Source organism: Lolium perenne, chromosome 7, assembly GCF_019359855.2.
Source record: "Lolium perenne isolate Kyuss_39 chromosome 7, Kyuss_2.0, whole genome shotgun sequence".
Taxonomy (NCBI): Eukaryota; Viridiplantae; Streptophyta; class Magnoliopsida; order Poales; family Poaceae; genus Lolium; species Lolium perenne.
In genome coordinates this window covers 113,669,098-113,691,305 of record NC_067250.2, presented here as the reverse complement: position 1 = coordinate 113,691,305, position 22,208 = coordinate 113,669,098, and the positions used below count along the sequence as shown (strand labels likewise).

Here is a 22,208-nt window from a genome sequence, read left to right as displayed (position 1 = left end):
TTAGTTCAAGTGGCTAGTGCATGAAGCTTAACACTATTCACATCCATAGCAAAAAGGGTATATTTAATCTCTAGTATAGTGAAAATTTTACACAAGTCGTTGGTATCCTCACGAGTTAGAGTTTCAGCAAAACTCCACATATCAGGAGAAACACTAGAAAAGTTAATATGAGCTAGCCAAATTTTTACAAGTGATAAGATTTTACACACCTTCAGTATTAACCTCCCCATCTTTCACAGAGAGAAACTAATTTTCGTTTCCACCAATTTGCTCTATGGAAAGAGGTAGTGTTTTGATCACATTTTAACAGCCACCTCTCATGAGATCTTTGCAGACATTTTAATGCACCATATGATATGTATTCTTCAACTCCACATAAATTTGAACTTCCTAATATAAAGTGCAGAAGGTAGTGATTGGTCTTCTTCCAAAAGATCCAAAATATCCAATTAATATTTAAGTTCCAATCCTTTTCTTTTATTAACAGAATATAAATTAGAACCGCAACCTTTGAGATATTTCTTAAAACTTTCTAATTTAATAGTTAGGATATTAATGGGATTATTGTAATTCACAAGCTGATTCCAATTATATTCCAACAAAGGGAAGGAACTCCTCATTTTCGAACCAGGACATATCAAATCAAAAATCTATCACTACGTGAGAAAAAGCCTTTGCCGTGCAACTATTTGCGCGGCAAAGGACCCTATATGCACGGCAAAAGCTTTGCCGTGCAATGCCACACGGTAAAGGTCGCACGGTAATGTCATTGACGGCAAAGGCTTCTTTGCCGTGCATCTCGCCAATGTTGCACGGCAAAGGCTTTGCCGTGCGATGCCGCACGGCAAAGGTTGCTTCTTTGCCGTGTGCCAAACATGTTTTATCTAAAAAGAAGTCCCAAACTTGTCGGTCTAGGATTCGAACCTAGTCGAACCTAGAACGCAGAGTAGGGAAAGCTTCCAACCTTGCCACTGGGCTAAGTGTTTCTTTGTTGATAACTATACCACGCCACGCCTTTTACATCTTTGTCGTGCGCTTACACTAGGCGAAAGCTTGCTTTGCCGTGCGTTTGTTAGAAACACTAGGCAAAGGCTGCTTTGCCGTGCAACACAGATGCGTGCACGTCAAAGGGTGAGGCACGGCAATGCCCAACGTCTTTGCCATGCACTGAATCTTTGCCGTGCGGTGTATTGGGCCATTGTCGTGCAACTTTCTTTGCCGTGCAGCCTCTTCCGCCGTTGCCGTGAATTCTATTTTTGCCGTGCGCTTGTGTCTGTCTTTGCCGTGACCAAGATCTTTGCCGTGCATTTTTCTCCGTGCGCACGTCAAAGAAATCTTTACTGTGCGGGGACACACGGCAAAAATCGGCAAAGATAGTTTTTCGCGTAGTGTATTGTCTTATGAACAACAGATTAATAACTAAACTATCTCACCGGCACCTGACTAGTCGGATCTTGGACTCTTGTATAGGTTTTTTCAGATTTTCTTTTGAGGTATAAGACGGAGCTTTAGTTTTCTTTGGTATATCGATATATAGGAACTCAAAATGGAGCTCGGTCTACAGGGAGCATGTACTATAATATCGAGTATTGAATCAAGGCATATAGAGTTGAGCAAATTCAATCCTGGCAGAAAAAAAAAGAATTGAGCAGATATAACTAAAACCCGCCAAATATATTTACACCAAGGATTTTCGTACGAATTTAAAATAAATAAATGAAACAAAAATATCGTTTGGTACTTAATTAACTTTGCTATTTGTATATGTTCTTGGGCCGTGAGAGAGCTTTCTATTCCCTTTTCCAAAAGCAAGCAAAGTGCTTATGCTTGCTGAATCGGTAGTGAATAGAAGAGAAAAATCGAACAATATATAAGAAGTAGTAATTAAGCATGCATTCATGAGCAAACGAATGAACTAATGACTTGGCTCAAAATAATGTGAACGGTGGGTACGAGCTGATACCTCTTGTTCAAATTTAGAGGAGAACTCCTATCATTTGATCATAACAAAGAACGGCGCGGTAACCGCACCATTATATTATGGTCTGGTGTACTATAATATCAAGTATTGTATTAAGGTGTATGGAATTGAGAAAATATAACTGAAACCCGCTAAATTTATGCACCTGAGGTTTACGCAATAATTTTGAAAAAAGAGATCAAGCAAACAAAAAGGGTTGGGTCCATGTAACTTTGAAATATGTTTTTTTCTTATTGCGCATTCTAGTATACAAAGACCAGGGGGAGCATTATATGAATATATTCCCTTGTCCAAAAGCAAGCAAAGTGAACAGAGGATATCAATCGAATGATCACAAGTAATTAAGCATGCATGCATTCATGAACAAAAGAATGAACTAGTACTGACTTACATCAAAATGATGTGAACTGTGAGTTCGAGCTCATAGCTCTAGTGAGGGAGGGAGGGAGGGAGACCTGGCAATTGCATCACCGGTTTCTACCCGATGGATCGTCAAAAACGCGCATCCAAGCAGCTAGCAGCAAGTGGAGTCATTGATCGCATAATGTGAGCAACTCCTCGAGGTATTCCGCTCCCAGGTCCTCCAGTTCCAGCACACCAGACGACGACGCAGCTGATGCAAGCGGCTTCCTGGTGGCCGTGCACTGCTGATCCCTACACGCGGACACCGTCTCGCTGTTCTTGGGTTTTCTCTTCCTCATGCAGTGCCGCCGCTTGAGAGCCAGAGCTGGCGAGTCCACTTCCCCCGCAGCGGCTGAGGTAACGCAGCCGATGTCCAGCCCTCTGAGTGACTCCTGCACGCGGTTGACGGGGAAGTTTAGCACGGCGGCAGGGCCTCGCAGGGCGAAGGCGGCCTGGTCGTAGGCGAGCGCGGCGGCCTGCGGGGTGTCAAATGTGCCGAGCCACACCCGCGCGCCGTTGCGTGTGGAGTCCCGGATCTCCGCCGCGTACTTGCCCCACGGCCGCTTCCGCACCCCAATCGGTGGCGACTCGTCCGGCGCATCGCCGACGCTGCTGCTGCTCCCGTGGTCGGAGGGTGGTTCTACGGCCAGAGCCGAGCTGCCACTAGGGTAGTGCTGGTGCGTCATGGCCGGCTCGCCTGCTTGGAAGGCGTAGTCCAGCTCATCCAAGCCCGCGTTTGCTGCTCGTGGAATAGAGGCTGAGATGTAGGCGAGCTCCATGAGAGCGCTGAACTGGCTCATGTCGTGGTTGTGATGGTCAAAATGGAGCTGCTGCTGGTGCCGGGAAGAGGCCATGGAGGAGGAGGAAATGTCATACGACGAGTAGCTTGACTGGTCATTGTAGCGAGGAGGAGGTGCTGCTTGAGGGTGGACATGGTGGCTGTGGCTGAAATCGTCGCCGTGCTGATGTTGCGTGCAGGTGGTGGCGTAGCACTTGTAGTCGTATAGAGGTTCCATGGAATACACAAACCTAGCTAGCTAGCTAGAGGTTGCTCTAGCTAATCAGCTAGGCCGCGGCGCCCGTATATGATTCCTCTCGACTGGCGAAAACCGGCGGAGCGGTCGATGCTTTTATACAGAGATCTATGGTGTGGCTCACGAGATCGATGAGAAGTCACACTCCAACTAAGCTTAGTAAAATGAACTCAGTCAGGTTTTCCTTTTGTTTTCTCTACGCTGGACTGAACAAATGGGGACACTACAGCTATATATGCACACATGCACATGCTATAAGCCTGTACGAACCTCTCTACAAGTAGAAAAAAGAAATACACCCGTTACTAGGCGAATGACGTAGGGCGGCTGGATAGGACAAATTGCTCGGTCGTCATCAGATGAATTCACCGTCCCCAGATGATCGAATTCATCTGTAGCAATTTTGCCCAAAGGCGAATTCATCTGGATAAGGTGACCGAGCAATTTCTCCCAAAGGCGAATTCATTTGGATAAGGCAACCGAGCAATTTTGCCATGGATATGGATTCTAAAGGGCTAGATCAAGGAAATAATTCAAACAATGGAAGACAAGATGGTGCTATTATCAACAACTAGCAAGGTGGCCCTCGCAAATGCGAGGGCGTCATTTTTATTGGGTTCCATGTTTTTGAAACAAAATTATGCTTTTTGGGAGAGCATCATCTATATTGGGTTTGAAGTGTTTGAAATAAAGTTATGCTTTCATGGGTATAACATTTTATGATATGAAATAATTGAGAACTTTATCTAGATAAAAATGTATGTAGCAAACAAACACATCTACATACATAGTTGAGTCAATTAATTTAGACCAGAGGGAGTGTTATGGGAAATAGAGTACCACATATGGGAGTTACAACTTTAACCAACCTAAATTTCTGAATTAATTATTATATATTGACTCATCCGTCGAAACATTCACACATGTTGTTGATAAGTAATTAGAGCTCTGACTTCTAAGATCTATGCGAAGTTAATTTGCATTGTCAATTTTTCTTGATGACATTATATGAAAATAAGCCATCATCGTTAATAGTTAAGCTAAATTAAACTTTTAAAATTGCTACCTTGGCCTGTATTTCTTCCTAACAGTTACTTATGCAGATTCAAAATATCAAACAATTTAGACTTCCACTGTCTTCATTGTAAAACTTTGACCATTAATTTTTATACCAATATGATTCAATAAATTAATATAAATAAAATTAACACTATGTAGTAATATTAATTTAACTTTTTGGTGGATCCATTAACTTGTTTGTATGTCGGTAGTGTAAGGTAGAGATGTATGAACCCGTGAGTATTTTATAACACCATTTATTTTTATATATTTTTATTTTTATCTATGTTTTAACATATTTCCATGTTATCTCAATTTCAATTGATGGTTTGTACAGAATTTTATTTATTGAGTGAGTGAAATAATTTGCGCTCTTGTGTTGACTCAGTAAATTATAGAAAATTAAAACTGAAACATATTATGAGGAACTATAAACATTCTAGCATGTTTGTAATCTTATAATTGTGCTGACATATTATACATTGGGATATATATTAAGCTTGCATACGCCTTTTTTCTTAAATAATATGAGTTGTTCCTACGGACCGAGCTAGTTATCCGCAAGGATTCTAGTGTATTTCTTTTTTTCTTCTGATTGGGGCTAGCTACCTAATTATCGGACCTTTATTTTGTTTATTTTTCTAGCATACCTTAATTTTGTAAATATATATTATTATTTTTAACTATATTTTAATATATTTCCATGTTATCTCAATTTCAAGTGATGGTTTGTACAGAATTTTATTTATTGAGTGAGTGAAATGATTTGTGCTCTTGTGTTGACTCGGTAAATCATAGAAAATAAAGACTGAAAAATATTATGAGGATTTTATAACCATTTTAGCATGTTCGTAATCTTTTAGATATAATTGTGCTGACATATTATATATTGGGATATATATTAAACTTGCATACGGCCTTTTTTCTTAAATAATCTGAGTTGTTCCTACTGACCGAGCTAGTTATCCGCAAGCTATTTTCCCTGAACGGACTCTAGCGTATTTCTTTTCTGTTCTGATTGGGGCTATCTACCTAATTATCGAACATTTATTTTGTTTATTTTTCTAGCATACGTTAATTTTGTACATGGACCCGGTTAGCTAGCTACCTAGCATACGTTTCCTTTTTTTAATGGATCTAGGAAGGAAGTACGTTTTTTGAACGGAGTCCACAATCCGCACGGCACATGCTCAAGATTTGTTTTTGGAGAGTCCACTCCTTTTAAAAAAACATAGACACGTCTCCCTTTCTCTATATATAAACGTGTCAAACGGAACTACACTGTTACGTAAATAATACAATTTTATTAAATCATAGCCACTAATTTTATATCTAACCGTTAAAATTATTTAGGTGATGTGGATTAACGTGGTGTCTTTATTTTAGACCTCTGTATGTATTATGCTTTTAGTATATAATAGATGAAATCCAAGGGATGCAATTGCATGCTCAACCTTTAGATGAGGTTAAGATTGGGTCTATTAAAGTGCCACTTAGTCCCACATGTATTCCTTTATCTGTCCAAAATTTGGGTCAAAAAAAGCAATTTTCCAACACTTTATCTCATGTTCAAATTTAGATGCTAAATGACAAAACTGGTGTTGTTTTTGATGCAGATTGTGGTCCAGGCCTGGGATTGCCCCAGGTGGGTATCAATGGCTCGGGATCGTTGCTGCAGAGCTGCAGGCAGACTGCGCTATCCCAGTCAGGTGGGCAGCAGCTGCAGCTGGTCTCGTCCAGCGTGCTGCCAGCCAACAGTGGTGTCGGCAGCAATGAACAACATGGCGCCATCGCTAGCAGCCAGCAGGTGGGCGAACCCGCGGTCGCCACGTGTGAGCGCACTGTCCACCCTGCTGCCAAGGCTGGATCCGGTGCGGCTGCTCGCGCTGACGTGGACGTTGGCATGCGGGGTTTCTCGACGCAGAAGATCCGGGACCACTGTCAGCGCGAAAGTTAAGGATATCCAAGAAGGGGGAATAATACGAGGTATTTCCATTTGATTGCAAATGGTAAACATCGAAAGAAGAATTTTTTTCAATTGGAACAACAAGAAGGGACAATTGTCGGAGAGGCTAACCTTAGGGTGTATATCACCGAATTTTATAAAAAGTTATTTGGGCCATCGGAGCCGACCAACATTTCTTTAGTAGAAGGAATGGTGCATGATATTCCGAAGATTTTAGCTAATGAAAATGAGATTTTAATAACTCCTTTTACTGAAGAGGAGGTCTTTGAGGCAATCTCACAGATGGAACATAATAAAGCACCCGACCCTGATGGCTTTCCGGCGGAGTTTTATCAAAAGTTCTGGGAAGTAATAAAGCTTGACTTCATGGCACTTTTTAATGAGTTGAGTACAGGGGATTTGTCTCTTTACAAACTCAATTTTGGTGTCATCACTTTGTTACCCAAGAAATATGATGCGGTACAGATACAACAATATAGACCCATTTGCTTACTAAATGTGTGCTTCAAATTTTTTACAAAGGAAGGAACAAATAGAATAACGGGGATTACCCCAAAGGTTATTAGACTAACACAAACTGCATTTATGCTGGGTCGAAATATTTTAGAAGGGGTTATCATTCTTCATGAAATGATTCATGAGCTTCACAGTAAGAAATTAGATGGGGTGTTGTTTATGATTGATTTCGAAAAAGCATATGATAAAGTTAAGTGGTCCTTTCTACAATAAACCTTGAGAATGAAAGGTTTTACCACAGAATGGTGTAGCTTAATTCAGCAATTTTTGCAATGGGGAGTGTTGGAGTGAAGGTAAATTATGACATTGGTCATTATTTTCAAACAAAGAAAGGACTGCCGGCAAGGGGACCCTTTGTCTCCAATTGATACGTCTCCAACGTATCTATAATTTCTGATGTTTCATGCTTGTTTTATGACAATACCTACATGTTTTGCTCACACTTTATAATATTTTTATGCGTTTTCCGGAACTAACCTATTAACAAGATGCCGAAGTGCCAGTTCCTGTTTTCTGTTGTTTTTGGTTCTAGAAAGGCTGTTCGGGCAATATTCTCGGAATTCGATGAAACAAAGACCCAGTATCTTATTTTTTCCAGAAGATTCCAGAACACCAAAGGAGAGTCGGAGGCGGGCAGCAGGGGGCCCACACCATAAGGCGGCGCGGGTGGCCCCCTGGCCGCGCCAGCCTATGGTGAGGGGGCCCCAGGCGCCTCCTTGCGCCGCCTCTTCGCCTATAAGACCCCTTTCGATCTAAAAACGCGATACGAATTGACGAAACTCCAGAAAGACTCCAGGGGCGCCGCCGCCATCGCGAAACTCCAATTCGGGGGACAGAATCTCTGTTCCGACACGCCGCCGGGACGGGGAAGTGCCCCCGGAAGCCATCTCCATCGACGCCACCGCCTCCATCATGCTCCGTGAGTAGTTCCCCCATGGACTACGGGTTCTAGCTGTAGCTAGTTGGTACTCTCTCTCCCATGTACTTCAATACAATGATCTCATGAGCTACCTTACATGATTGAGATTCATCTGATGTAATCGGTGTTGTGTTTGTTGGGATCCGATGGATTGTTACATTATGATTAGTCTATCTATAAAGTTTGTGAAGTTATTGTTGCTGCAATCTTGTTGTGTTTAATGCTTGTCACTAGTGCACGAGTGGCATGATCTTAGATTTAAGCTCTATATGTATTGTTTAGATTGTATCTACAAGTTGTTTGCACATATTACTGTCCGGAACCCGAGGCCCCAAAGTGACAGAAATTGGGACAACCGGAGGGGAAGGCTGTGATATGAGGATCACATGTTTTCACTAAGTGTTAATGCTTTGCTCCGGTGCTCTATTAAAAGGAGTACCTTAATTGCCAGCAGATTCCCTTGAGGCCCGGCTGCCACCGGCTGGTAGGACAAAAAATGTTATGCAAGTTTCTCATTGCGAGCACGTATAACTATATATGGAAAACATGCCTACATGATTAATAATCTTGATGTTCTGTCTTAATGCTATTTCAATCCTATCAATTGCCCAACTGTAATTTGTTCACCCAACACTTGTCACTTGTTATTGGAGAGTTACCACTAGTGAAGATAGCTGGGAACCCCGGTCCATCTTTCATCATCATATACTCGTTCCTACATGTCATTGGAAGTAGTATCAACTATTTTCTGGTACCATTGCCTCTGTGTTACTGCCACTGCTGTTGTGTTGCTGTTACTATTGCTCTCATATTACTGCTGCTTTCACATCACCCCTGTTACTAGTGCTTTTCCCGGTGCAGCTGAATTGACAACTCAGTTGTTAAGGCTTATAAGTATTCTTTACCTCCCCTTGTGTCGAATCAATAAATTTGGGTTTTACTTCCCTCGAAGACTGTTGCGATCCCCTATACTTGTGGGTTATGCAGACTATTTTCTGGCGCCGTTGCCGGGGAGGCATAGCTCTACTCATAAGTTCACCTGGGGAGTACACTCTACCTCTCTCTCTGTTTTTATTTTATTTTATTTTGTTTTGCTTAGTTTACTTTTGTCTAGTTTATTTGTGTTTAGTTTATTTCTGTCTAGTATTATTTTTCTTAGTTTACTTTTGCTTAGTTTTTTTTTGTCTTGTTTTATTTTTTCTCATATACCCAAAAATCCATAAAAATTTGAAAAACCGAAAAATTAAAAACTGTTGTTATGGGAGAACCCACAACCTTTTTGGAGCTTATTGAAATATATAATAATTATAGAGAATCAAGAACGGATAAAGTCATGAGTGCTGTGATAGAAAAATTGAATACAATTGCTAAAATCTTGCTTAAACGCCATGATATAAACTGTTGCTCTAAACAGGATACTAAACATCTGAAATTCCAACGTGGCTTTAGTGAAGAAGTTTTAATTAAGAACTACAATTGGAATAACTATATTTATTTTGGGTTCGAAGAGGTAGAACAATTTGTCTTATTTATGGGAGCCTCTGAGATCGAATCCTTCATGGTTAAAAATTATGAAACTTGTGTTGTTTGTAAGGACCTTAAAGATTATGTCTCTTCTATCCTTAATTTTTGCATAGAAAGTTACAGTGATAATCCTTATATTATTGATTGTAAAGAGAGACTCATTAATGCACAAGAATGCACTCACAATTTACAGGAACCTGTGGAAGAAGAAATTGATGAACCTGAAAGCTCATTGGATGAAAAAGAGGAGGAAATTGATGAACCTGAAAGCTCATTGGATGAAAAAGAAGAGGAGAGTGATGAACAAAAGGAGGAAGAATGGATTAGCTACCCATGCCAACCTTCTAATGAGAGTAACTCTTTATCTCTTACACTATTTGATTGTCCTCCATGCTTACCGGAGGAGGTTGAATGTTATGTTCCTGTGGATTCTCTTGAAATACTACCTATGAGTAAAACTTGTGAGAATAATTATGCTACTGTTATCTATGATAATCCATGCTACTTTGATAAATCTTATGATAATGCTTTATTTGTGCCTGATGTCGAAATGCATGGTACTGAAGAGTTCTGTGTAGCAAATGTTTATGATAAAGCTCTAGATGATGGTCCTATGTTACTTGATAATATTAGTTGTACTACTAATGAAAATGAGATTGGAGAGTTCTTGACTTTATCTAGGAGTCCCATATCTCTTGAGATTGATCAATCATCCTGTTATATTATTGATAAAAGTGGGTTTGAAAGTTTTAGTCCTACTATTTTTGAGCTTGATAAAAATTATATGTTTATGGATCATGAAAAACATGATTTATGTGATAGTTATATTGTTGAGTTTATTCATGAAGCTACTGTAAATTATTATGAGAGAGGAAAATATGGTTGTAGAAATTTTCATGGTACTAAAACACCTCTCTATATGCTGAAAATTTTGAAGTTACTCTTGTTTTATCTTCTTATGCTTGTCACTTTGTTCTTCATGAATTTATTTGTGTACAAGATTCCTATGCATAGGAAGTGGTTTAGGCTTAAATTTGTTTCATATTTTCTTTTTTATGCCCTCCTTTGCTTCAACTCTTATTTCTTGCGAGTGCATCATTAAAATTGCTGAGCCTATCTTAATGGCTATAAAGAAAGCACTTCTTGGGAGATAACCCATGTCTTTATTTTGCTACTGTTTTGTTGTGTCTTGGAAGTTGTTACTACTGTAGCAACCTCGTCTTCTCTTTATTTTATTGCAATGTTGTGCCAAGTGAAGTCTCTAATAGAAGGTTGATACTAGATTTGGATTTCTGCGCAGAAACAAATTTCTTGCTATCACTAATTTGAGTAGGACTCTCTGTAGGTAACTCAGAAAAATCTGCCAATTTACATGCATGTTCCTCAGATATGTACGCAACTTTAATTAGTTTTGAGTTTTCTGATTTGAGCAACGGAAGTACCTCTTAAAAATTCATCTTTACTGGCTGTTCTGTTTTGACAGATTCTGTCTCTGTTTTTTGCATTGTCTCTTGTGGACTTTAAGCAAGGCTTTCCAGACGTGGAGAGCTGTAGCTAATGTTTTATTGAGTTCTTGAAATGTGTCACTACAGGACTAAAGTTGATTAAAGTTTTTTGAGTACTAACCCCTCTAATGAAGTTTATGAGAAGTTTGGTGTGAAGGAACTTTTCAAGGGTCAAGAGAGGAGGATGATATATGATCAAGAAGAGTGAAAAGTCTAAGCTTAGGGATGCCCCCATGGTTCATCCCTGCATATTTCAAGAGGACTCAAGCGTCTAAGCTTGGGGATGCCCAAGGCATCCCCTTCTTCATCAACAATTTATCAGGTTTCTTCTATTGAAACTATATTTTTATTCGGTCACATCTTATGTGCTTTACTTGGAGCATCTGTGTGTTTATTTTAGTTTTGTTTGAATAAATTCGGATCCTAGCAATCCTTGTTTGGGAGAGAGACACGCTCCGCTTTTTCATATGAACACTTGTGTTCTTCGTTTTACTTTTAATGTTCATGACAAAAGTTGGAAGCTATTGCATTTATTGCTATTTGGTTGGAAACAGAAAATGCCTCATATTGTCTTGAATAATTTGATAACTGGCAATTGTTTTGAGCTCTCAAGTAGATCATGATTAAGCTCTTGCATCATGTAGTTTAAACCTATTAGTGGAGAACTACCGTAGAGCTTGTTGAAATTGGTTTGCATGATTGATCTCTCTAAGGTCTAGATATTTTCTGGTACAAGTGTTTGAGCAACAAGGAAGACAGTGTAGAGTCTTATAATGCTTGCAATATGTTCTTATGTAAGTTTTGTTGTACCGGTTCATACTTGTGTTTGCTTCAAACAAACTTGCTAGCCAAAGCCTTGTACTGAGAGGGAATGCTTCTCGTGCATCCAAAACCTTGAGCCAAAACCCATGCCATGTGTGTCCACCATAACTACCTACTATGTGGTATTTTCTGCCATTCCAAGTAAATACTTCATGTGCTACCTTTAAACAATTCAAAAGTTATTATCTCTTATTTGTGTCAATGTTTTATAGCTCATGAGGAAGTATGTGGTGTTTTATCTTTCAATCTTGTTGGGCAGCTTTCACCAATGGACTAGTGGCTTCATCCGCTTATCCAATAATTTTGCAAAAAGAGCTGGCAACGGGGTTCCCAGCCCCAATTAATTAACTTTCATTAATAATTCTCTTCACATGTTTTGCTCTGATTCATCAGTAAGCAACTTAATTTTGCAAATAGACACTCCTCCATGGTATGAGATTGTTGGAAGGCACACCCGAGGATTCGGTTAGCCATGGCTTGTGAAAGAAAAGGTTGGGACGAGTGTCATCCATAAATAAAAAAACTAAACTAAAGTACATGTGTAAACAAAAGAGAAGAGGGATGATCTACCTTGTTGGTAGAGATAATGTCCTTCATGAGAGCCGCTCTTTGAAAGTCTGTTTGGCAAGGGGGTTAGAGTGCCCACTACCATTCGTTGACAACAACAAACACCTCTCAAAACTTTACTTTTATTCTCTCTATATGATTTCAAAACTTGAAAAGCTCTAGCACATGATTTAATCCCTGCTTCCCTCTGCGAAGGGTCTTTCTTTTACTTTATGTTGAGTCAGTTTACCTACTTCCTTCCATCTTAGAAGCAAACACTTGTGTCAACTGTGCATTGATTCTTACATACTTGCTTATCTGCATTCATCATATTACTTTGTGTTGACAATTATCCATGAGATATGCATGTTGAAAGTTGAAAGCAACTGCTGAAACTTAAATCTTCCTTTGTGTTGCTTCAATGCCTTTACTTTGAACTTATTGCTATATGGGTTAACTCTTATGCAAGACTTTTGATGCTTGTCTTGAAAGTACTATTCATGAAAAGTTTTGCTATATGTTATCTATTTGTTAGCAAATATAGATCGTTGCCTTGAATCACTTCATTCATCTCATATGCTTTACAATAGTATGATCAAGGTTATGTAAGTAGCATGTCACTACAGAAATTATTCTTTTTATCGTTTACCTACTCAAGGGCGAGTAGGAACTAAGCTTGGGATGCTGATACGTCTCCAATGTACCTATAATTTCTGATGTTTCATGCTTGTTTTATAACAATACCTACATGTTTTGCTCACACTTTATAATGTTTTTATGCGTTTTCCGGAACTAACCTATTAACAAGATGCCGAAGTGCCAGTTCCTGTTTTCTGTTGTTTTTGGTTCCAGAAAGGCTGTTCGGACAATATTCTCGGAATTCGACGAAACAAAGACCCAGTATCTTATTTTTCCCGGAAGATTCCAGAACACCAAATGAGAGTTGGAGGCGGGCAGCAGGGGGCCCACACCATAAGGCGGCGCGGGTGGCCCCCTGGCCGCGCCAGCCTATGGTGAGGGGCCCCAGGCGCCTCCTTGCACCGCCTCTTCGCCTATAAGACCCCTTTCGACCTAAAAACGCGATACGAATTGACGAAACTCCAGAAAGACTCCAGGGGCGCCGCCGCCATCCCGAAACTCCAATTCGGGGGACAGAATCTCTGTTCCGGCACGCCGCCGGGACAGGGAAGTGCCCCCGGAAGCCATCTCCATCGATGCCACCGCCTCCATCATGCTCCGTGAGTAGTTCCCCCATGGACTACGGGTTCTAGATGTAGCTAGTTGGTACTCTCTCTCCCATGTACTTCAATACAATGATCTCATGAGCTGCCTTACATGATTGAGATTCATCTGATGTAATCGGTGTTGTGTTGGGATCCGATGGATTGTTACATTATGATTAGTCTATCTATAAAGTTCGTGAAGTTATTGTTGCTGCAATATTGTTGTGTTTAATGCTTGTCACTAGTGCACGAGTGGCATGATCTTAGATTTAAGCTCTATATGTATTGTTTAGATTGTATCTACAAGTTGTTTGCACATATTGCTGTCCGGAACCCAAGGCTCCAAAGTGACAGAAATTGGGACAACCGGAGGGGAAGGCTGTGATATGAGGATCACATGTTTTCACCAAGTGTTAATGCTTTGCTTGAAGGAGATACGCCCAAGAGGCAATAATAAAAGTGGTTATTATATATCTTTATGTTTATGATAAATGTTTATATACCATGCTATAATTGTATTAACCGAAACATTGATACATGTGTGATATGTAAACAACAAAGAGTCCCTAGTATGCCTCTTATCTAGCTTGTTGATTAATGGATGATTAGTTTCATAATCATGAACATTGAATGTTATTAATAACAAGGTTATATCATTGTATGAATGATGTAATGGACACACCCAATTAAGCGTAGCATAAGATCACGTCATTAAGTTATTTGCTATAAGCTTTCGATACATAGTTACCTAGTCCTTATGACCATGAGATCATGTAAATCACTTATACCAGAAAGGTACTTTGATTACATCAAACGCCACTGCGTAAATGGGTGGTTATAAAGGTGGGATTAAGTATCCGGAAAGTATGAGTTGAGGCATATGGATCAACGGTGGGATTTGTCCATCCCGATGACGGATAGATATACTCTAGGCCCTCTCGGTGGAATGTCGTCTAATGTCTTGCAAGCATATGAATAAGTTCATAAGAGACCACATACCACGGTACGAGTAAAGAGTACTTATCAGGAGACGAGGTTGAACAAGGTATAGAGTGATACCGATGATCAAACCTCGGACAAGTAAAATATCGCGTGACAAAGGGAATTGGTATCTTATGTGAATGGTTCATTCGATCACTAAAGTCGTCGTTGAATATGTGGGAGCCATTATGGATCTCCAGATCCCGCTATTGGTTATTGGTCGGAGTGAGTACTCAACCATGTCCGCATAGTTTGCGAACCGTAGGGTGACACACTTAAAGTTGGATGTTGAAATGGTAGAACTTGAATATGGAATGGAGTTCGAATATTTGTTCGGAGTCCCGGATGAGATCCCGGACATCATGAGGAGTTCCGGAATGGTCCGGAGAATAAGATTCATATATAGGAAGTCATTTTATAAGATTTAAAATGATCCGGAAGTTTCTACGGAAGGTTCTAGAAGGTTCTAGAAAAGTCCGGAAGAAATCACTAAGGAAGGAGGAGTCCCGGAGGGACTCCACCTCCCATGGCCGGCCAACCCTAGGAGGGGGGAGTCCACCTTGGTCTCCACCAAGGGGGCCGGCCACCCCCCCACATGGAAGGGGGGAATCCCACCCCAAGTGGGATTCCCACCTTGGGTAGGTTTCCCTATCACATGGAAGGTTTTGGGTTTGGGTCTTATTCGAAGACTTGTAGTCCAACACTTGGGGCTTCCACCTATATAATGAGGGGCCAAGGGGAGGGGGCCGGCCACCCCAACAAGCACAAGGTGGCCGCACCACCTCAAGTGGCCGGCGCCCCCCTCTCCCCAAACCCTAGCCGCCCCGCTCCTCCACTTCCCGCACGCTTAGCGAAGCTCCGCCGGGTTTCTCCACCACCACCGACACCACGCCGTCGTGCTGCCGGATTCAAGAGGAGCTACTACTTCCGCTGCCTGATGGAACGGGGAGGTGGACGTCGTCTTCATCAACAACCGAACGTGTGACCGAGTACGGAGGTGCTGCCCGTTCGTGGCGCCGTGATCAAGATCTTCTACGCGCTTTTGCAAGCGGCAAGTGAACGTCTACCGCAGCAACAAGAGCCTCATCTTGTAGGCTTTGGAATCTCTTCAAGGGTGAGACTCGATAATCCCCTCGTTGCTACCGTCTTCTAGATTGCATCTTGGCTTGGATTGCGTGTTCGCGGTAGGAAAATTTTTGTTTTCTATGCAACGAATCCCTACAGTGGTATCAGAGCCATGTCTATGCATAGATGGTTGCACGAGTAGAACACAATGGTTTTGTGGGCGTTGATGCTCTTGTTATCTTTAGTTGAGTACTTTGCATCTTTGTGGCATAGTGGGATGAAGCGGCTCGGACTAACTTTACATGACCGCGTTCATGAGACTTGTTCCTCGTTCGACATGCAACTTGTATTGCATAAGAGGCTTTGCGGGTGTCTGTCTCTCCTACTATAGTGAAGATTCAATTTACTCTTCTATTGACAACATTAGTATCAACGTTGTGGTTCATGTTCGTAGGTAGATTAGATCTCTATCGAAAACCCTAAACCACGTAAAATATGCAAACCAAATTAGAGACGTCTAACTTATTTTTGCAGGGTTTGGTGATGTGATATGGCCATAATGTGATGATGAATATGTATGAGATGATCATTATTGTATTGTGGCAACCGGCAGGAGCCTTATGGTTGTCTTTAAATTTCATGTTGAGTAGTATTTCAAAGTAGTTGTAATAGTTGCTACATGGAGGACAATCATGAAGACGGCGCCATTGACCTTGACGCTACGCCGACGATGATGGAGATCATGCCCGAAGATGATGGAGATCATGTCCGTGCTTTGGAGATGAAGATCAAAGGCGCAAAGACAAAAGGGCCATATCATATCACATATGAACTGCATGTGATGTTAATCCTTTTATGCATCTTATTTTGCTTAGATCGCGACGGTAGCATTATAAGATGATCCCTCACTAAAATTTCAAGATAATAAAGTGTTCATCCTTAGTAGCACCGTTGCCAAGACTTGTCGTTTCGAAGCATCTCGTGATGATCGGGTGTGATAGAATCAATACGTGCATACAACGGGTGCAAGACAGTTTTGCACATGCGGACACTGAGGTGGCCTTGACGAGCCTAGCATGTACAGACATGGTCTCGGAACACGTGATACCGAAAGGTAGAGCATGAATCATATGGTTGATATGATGAACACTTTGAGTGTTCGCCATTGAAATCACACCTTGTCTCGTGATGATCGGACTTAGGTGCGGTGGATTTGGTTCGTGTGATCACTAAGACAATGCGAGGGATATTGTTTTGAGTGGGAGTTCACCTAGATTTTTAATTATGTTGAATTAAAATTTGAACTCAATTTGTCATAAACTTAGTCTAAAACTTTTGCAAATATATGTTGTAGAGATGGCGTCCCCAATCAATTTTAACCAGTTCCTAGAGAAAGAAAAGCTTAAGAGCAACGGTAGCAACTTCACCGACTGGTTCCGTCATGTGAGGATCTTCCTCTCATGGAAATCTGCAATTTGTGCTTGATGCACCGCTAGGTGACCCTCCTGCAGAAACTGAAACCGATGAAGTAAAGAATGTTTACGCGACTCGGAAAACTCGGTACTCTCAAGTTCAGTGTGCCCTCCTGTGCAGTCTGGAAGCCGATCTTCAAAAACGTTTTGAGCACCACGATCCTCATTAGTTGGTCAATGAGCTGAAAGCTATATTTGAAATTCATGCGGCCGTGGAATGCTATGAAGCATCGAAACACTTCTTCAGCTGCATGATGGAAGAAGGCCGCTCCGTTAGTGAGCACATGCTCGCCATGACCGGGCATGCGAAGAAACTCAGTGACTTGGGAATAGTGATTCCTAATAGACTGGGGATTAATCGTGTCCTTTAATCACTACCACCAAGTTACAAGAACTTTGTGATGAACTACAATATGCAGAACATGAACAAGGAGTTACCTGAACTCTTTGGCATGCTAAAAGCTGCTGAGATTGAGATCAAGAAAGAGCACCAAGTGTTGATGGTCAACAAGACCACCAGTTTCAAGAAACAGGGCAAGTCTAAGGGAAAATTCAAGAAGGGTGGCAAGAAAGCTGCCACGCCTCCTATGAAACCTAAGAACGGCCCTAAGCCTGATGCTGAGTGCTATTACTGCAAGGAGAAGGGACACTGGAAGCGTAATTGCTCCAAGTATCTGGCTGATCTGAAGAGCGGCCTTGTCAAGAAGAAGAAAGAAGGTATATCTGATATACATGTTATAGATGTTTATCTCACTGGTTCTCGTTCTAGTACCTGGGTATTTGATACTGGTTCGGTTGCTCATATTTGTAACTCGAAACAGGAACTAAAGAATAAACGAAGACTACTGAAAGATGAAGTGACGATGCGCGTTGGAAACGGATCCAAAGTCGATGTGATCGCTGTCGGCACACTTCATCTACATCTACCTTCGGGATTAGTTTTAAGCCTAAATAATTGTTATTTTGTTCCCGCGTTAAGCATGAACATTATATCTGGATCTTGTTTAATGCAAGACGGTTATTCATTCAAGTTTGAGAATAATGGTTGTTCTATTTTTATGAATAATATCTTTTATGGTCGAGCACCTAAAAAGAATGGCTTATTTCTGTTAGATCTCGATAGTAGTGATACGCATATACATAACATTGATGCTAAGCGAATTAAATTGAATGATAATTCTACTTATATGTGGCACTATCGTCTTGGTCATATTGGAGTGAAATGCATGAAGAAACTCCATACTGATGGATTACTTGAATCACTTGACTTTGAGTCACTTGATAGATGTGAAGCATGTCTAATGGGAAAAATGACTAAGACTCCATTTTCTGGTATGATGGAGCGAGCTACTGACTTATTGGAAATCATACATACTGATGTGTGCGGACCAATGAGCGTAACATCGCGCGGTGGTTATCGTTATGTTCTAACCTTCACAGATGATCTGAGTAGATATGGGTATATCTATTTCATGAAACATAAATCCGAAACTTTTGAGAAGTTTAAGGAATTCCAAAGTGAAGTAGAAAATCAACGTAACAAGAAGATTAAATTTCTACGATCTGATCGCGGAGGTGAATATCTGAGTTATGAGTTTGGCATGAATTTAAAGAAATGCGGAATACTTTCACAATTGACACCGCCGGGAACACCACAACGAAACGGTGTGTCCGAACGTCGTAATCGAACTCTCTTAGATATGGTTCGTTCTATGATGTCTCTTACTGATTTGCCGTTATCATTTTGGAGTTATGCATTAGAGACAGCCGCATTCACTTTAAATAGAGCACCATCAAAATCCGTAGAAATGACACCGTATGAATTATGGTTTAATAAGAAACCTAAGCTGTCGTTCCTTAAAGTTTGGGGTTGCGAAGCCTATGTAAAAAAGTTACAACCGGACAAGCTAGAACCCAAAGCGGAGAAATGCGTCTTCATAGGATACCCTAAGGAAACTATAGGGTACACTTTCTATCACAGATCCGAAGGCAAAATCTTTGTTGCTAAGAACGGAACCTTTCTTGAGAAAGAATTTCTCACTAAAGAAGTGACTGGAAGAAAAGTAGAACTCGATGAGATTGATGAATCTATACTCGTTGATCAGAGTAGCGAAGTACCGGAAGTTGTACCTGTACCGCCTACACCGGCAACAGAGGAAGCTAATGATAATGATCATGAAACTTCGAACGAGGAAACTACTGAACCTCGCAGATCGACAAGGGAACGTGCCACTCCTGATTGGTATGATCCTTGTCTAAATGTCATGATTGTGAATAACAATGATGAGGACCCTGCGACGTATGAAGAAGCGATGATGAGCCCAGATTCCAACAAATGGCAAGAAGCCATGAAATCCGAAATGGGATCCATGTATGATAACAAAGTATGGACTTTGGTAGACTTACCAGATAGCTGCAAGGCTGTCGAGAATAAATGGATCTTCAAGAGAAAAACAGATGCTGATGGTAATATTACTGTCTATAAAGCTCGACTTGTCGCAAAGGGTTTCCGACAAATTCAAGGAGTTGACTACGATGAGACTTTCTCACATGTAGCGAAGCTAAAATTTGTGAGGATTTTATTAGCAATAGCTGCATTTTTCGATTATGAGATTTGGCAGATGGATGTCAAAACGGCGTTCCTTAATGGAGACATTGAGAAAGAGTTGTATATGGTACAACCCAAAGGTTTTGTCGATCCTAAAAATGCTGACAAAGTATGCAAACTTCAGCGTTCAATTTATGGACTGAAGCAAGCATCGAGAAGTTGGAACCGATGCTTTGATAAGGTGATCAAAGACTTCGGGTTTATACAGTGCCATGGAGAGGCCTGTATTTACAAGAAAGTGAGTGGGAGCTCTGTAGCATTCCTGATATTATATGTAGATGACATATTATTGATTGGGAATGATATAGAACTATTAAGAAGTGTAAAAGGTTATTTGAATAACAGTTTTTCAATGAAAGACCTTGGTGAAGCATCGTATATATTAGGCATCGAGATTTATAGAGATAGATCAAGACGCCTAATAGGGCTATCACAGAGTACATACCTGGACAAGATTCTAAAGAAGTTTAGAATGGACTGATGCGTGTGGTTGGCACGTCCGTTGGGAACCCCAAGAGGAAGGTGTGATGCGCACAGCGGCAAGTTTCCCTCAGTAAGAAACCAAGGTTTAATCGGACCAGTAGGAGTCAAGAAGCACGTTGAAGGTTGATGGCGGCGAGATGTAGTGCGGCGCAACACCAGGGATTCCGGCGCCAACGGGGAACCTGCACAACACAACCAAAGTACTTTGCCCCAACGAAACAGTGAGGTTGTCAATCTCACCGGCTTGCTGTAACAAAGAGTTAACCGTATTGTGTGGAAGATGATTGTTTGCAGAAAACAGTAGAACAAGTATTGCAGTAGATTGTATTTCAGTAAAGAGAATTGGACCGGGGTCCACAGTTCACTAGAGGTGTCTCTCCCATAAGACGAACATCATGTTGGGTGAACAAATTACAGTTGGGCAATTGACAAATAAAGAGAGCATGACCATGCACATACATATCATGATGAGTATAGTGAGATTTAATTGGGCATTACGATAAAGTACATAGACCGCCATCCAACTGCATCTATGCCTAAAAAGTCCACCTTCAGGTTATCATCCGAACCCCCTCCAGTATTAAGTTGCAAAGCAACAGACAATTGCATTAAGTATGGTGCGTAATGTAATCAACAACTACATCCTTAGACATAGCATCAATGTTTTATCCCTAGTGGCAACAGCACAACACAACCTTAGAACTTTTACATCACTTTGTCCCAGTGTCAATGCAGGCATGAACCCACTATCGAGCATAAGTACTCCCTCTTGGAGTTACAAGCATCTACTTGGCCAGAGCATCTACTAGTAACGGAAAGCATGCAAGATCATAAACAACACGTAGATATAACTTTGATAATCAACATAACAAGTATTCTCTATTCATCGGATCCCAACAAACGCAACATATAGAATTACAGATAGATGATCTTGATCATGTTAGGCAGCTCACAAGATCCGACAATGATAGCACAAGGGGAGAAGACAACCATCTAGCTACTGCTATGGACCCATAGTCCAGGGGTAGACTACTCACACATCACACCGGAGGCGACCATGGCGGCGTAGAGTCCTCCGGGAGATGATTCCCCTCTCCGGCAGGGTGCCGGAGGCGATCTCCTGGATCCCCCGAGATGGGATCGGCGTTGGCGGCGTCTCTGGAAGGTTTTCCGTATCGTGGCTCTCGGTACTGGGGGTTTCGTCACGGAGGCTTTAAGTAGGCGGAAGGGTAGGTCAAGAGGCGGCACAGGGGCCCCAGACCACAGGCCGGCGCGGCCAAGGGGGGGGGCCGCGCCACCCTATGGTTTGGGCTCCCTGTGGCCCCACTTCGTTTCGTCTTCGGACTTCTGGAAGCTTCGTGGAAAAATAGGCCCCTGGGCTTTGATTTCGTCCAATTCCGAGAATATTTCCTTACTAGGATTTCTGAAACCAAAAACAGCAGAAAACAAAGAATCGGCACTTCGGCATCTTGTTAATAGGTTAGTTCCAGAAAATGCACGAATATGACATAAAGTGTGCATAAAACATGTAGATAACATCAATAATGTGGCATGGAACATAAGAAATTATCGATACGTCGGAGACGTATCATGGACGAAAGTAAGAAAGGGTTCTTACCTATGTTACCAGGCAAGGTCTTGAGTAAGACTCAAGGACCGGCTACGGCAGAAGAAAGAGAAAGGATGAGTCAGATCCCCTATGCTTCGGCAGTAGGCTCTATTATGTATGCCATGCTATGTACAAGACCGGATATAGCGCATGTTGTTAGTTTGACTAGCAGATATCAAAGTGATCCAGGAATGGAACACTGGACAGCGGTCAAGAATATCCTGAAGTACTTGAAAAGAACTAAGGATATGTTTCTTTGTTATGGAGGTGACCAAGAGCTCGTTGTAACAAGTTACACCGATGCAAGTTGGAACACTGATCCTGATGACTCTAAGTCACAGTCTGGGTACGTGTTTATATTGAATGGTGCTGCAGTAAGCTGGGCAAGCTCGAAGCAGTGCACGGTGGCGAAGTCTTAAACAGAATCAGAGTACATAGCGGCTTCAGAGGCTTCATCAGAAGCGGTATGGATGAAGAGGTTCATTGTAGAGCT

At 41.4% G+C, this 22,208-nt stretch overlaps 1 protein-coding gene across 1 annotated transcript; it reads right to left on the bottom strand.

Annotated features, from left to right (window-relative positions):
* Positions 1–2,491: 2,491 nt before the first annotated feature.
* On the bottom strand, positions 2,492–3,399 carry LOC127323738 (ethylene-responsive transcription factor ERF094-like). The gene has a single exon (XM_051351860.2). It carries the CDS (start codon positions 3,397–3,399, stop codon positions 2,512–2,514), a length of 888 nt encoding a protein of 295 aa, XP_051207820.1. The 3' UTR covers positions 2,492–2,511.
* Between the last annotated feature and the right edge of the window lie 18,809 nt (positions 3,400–22,208).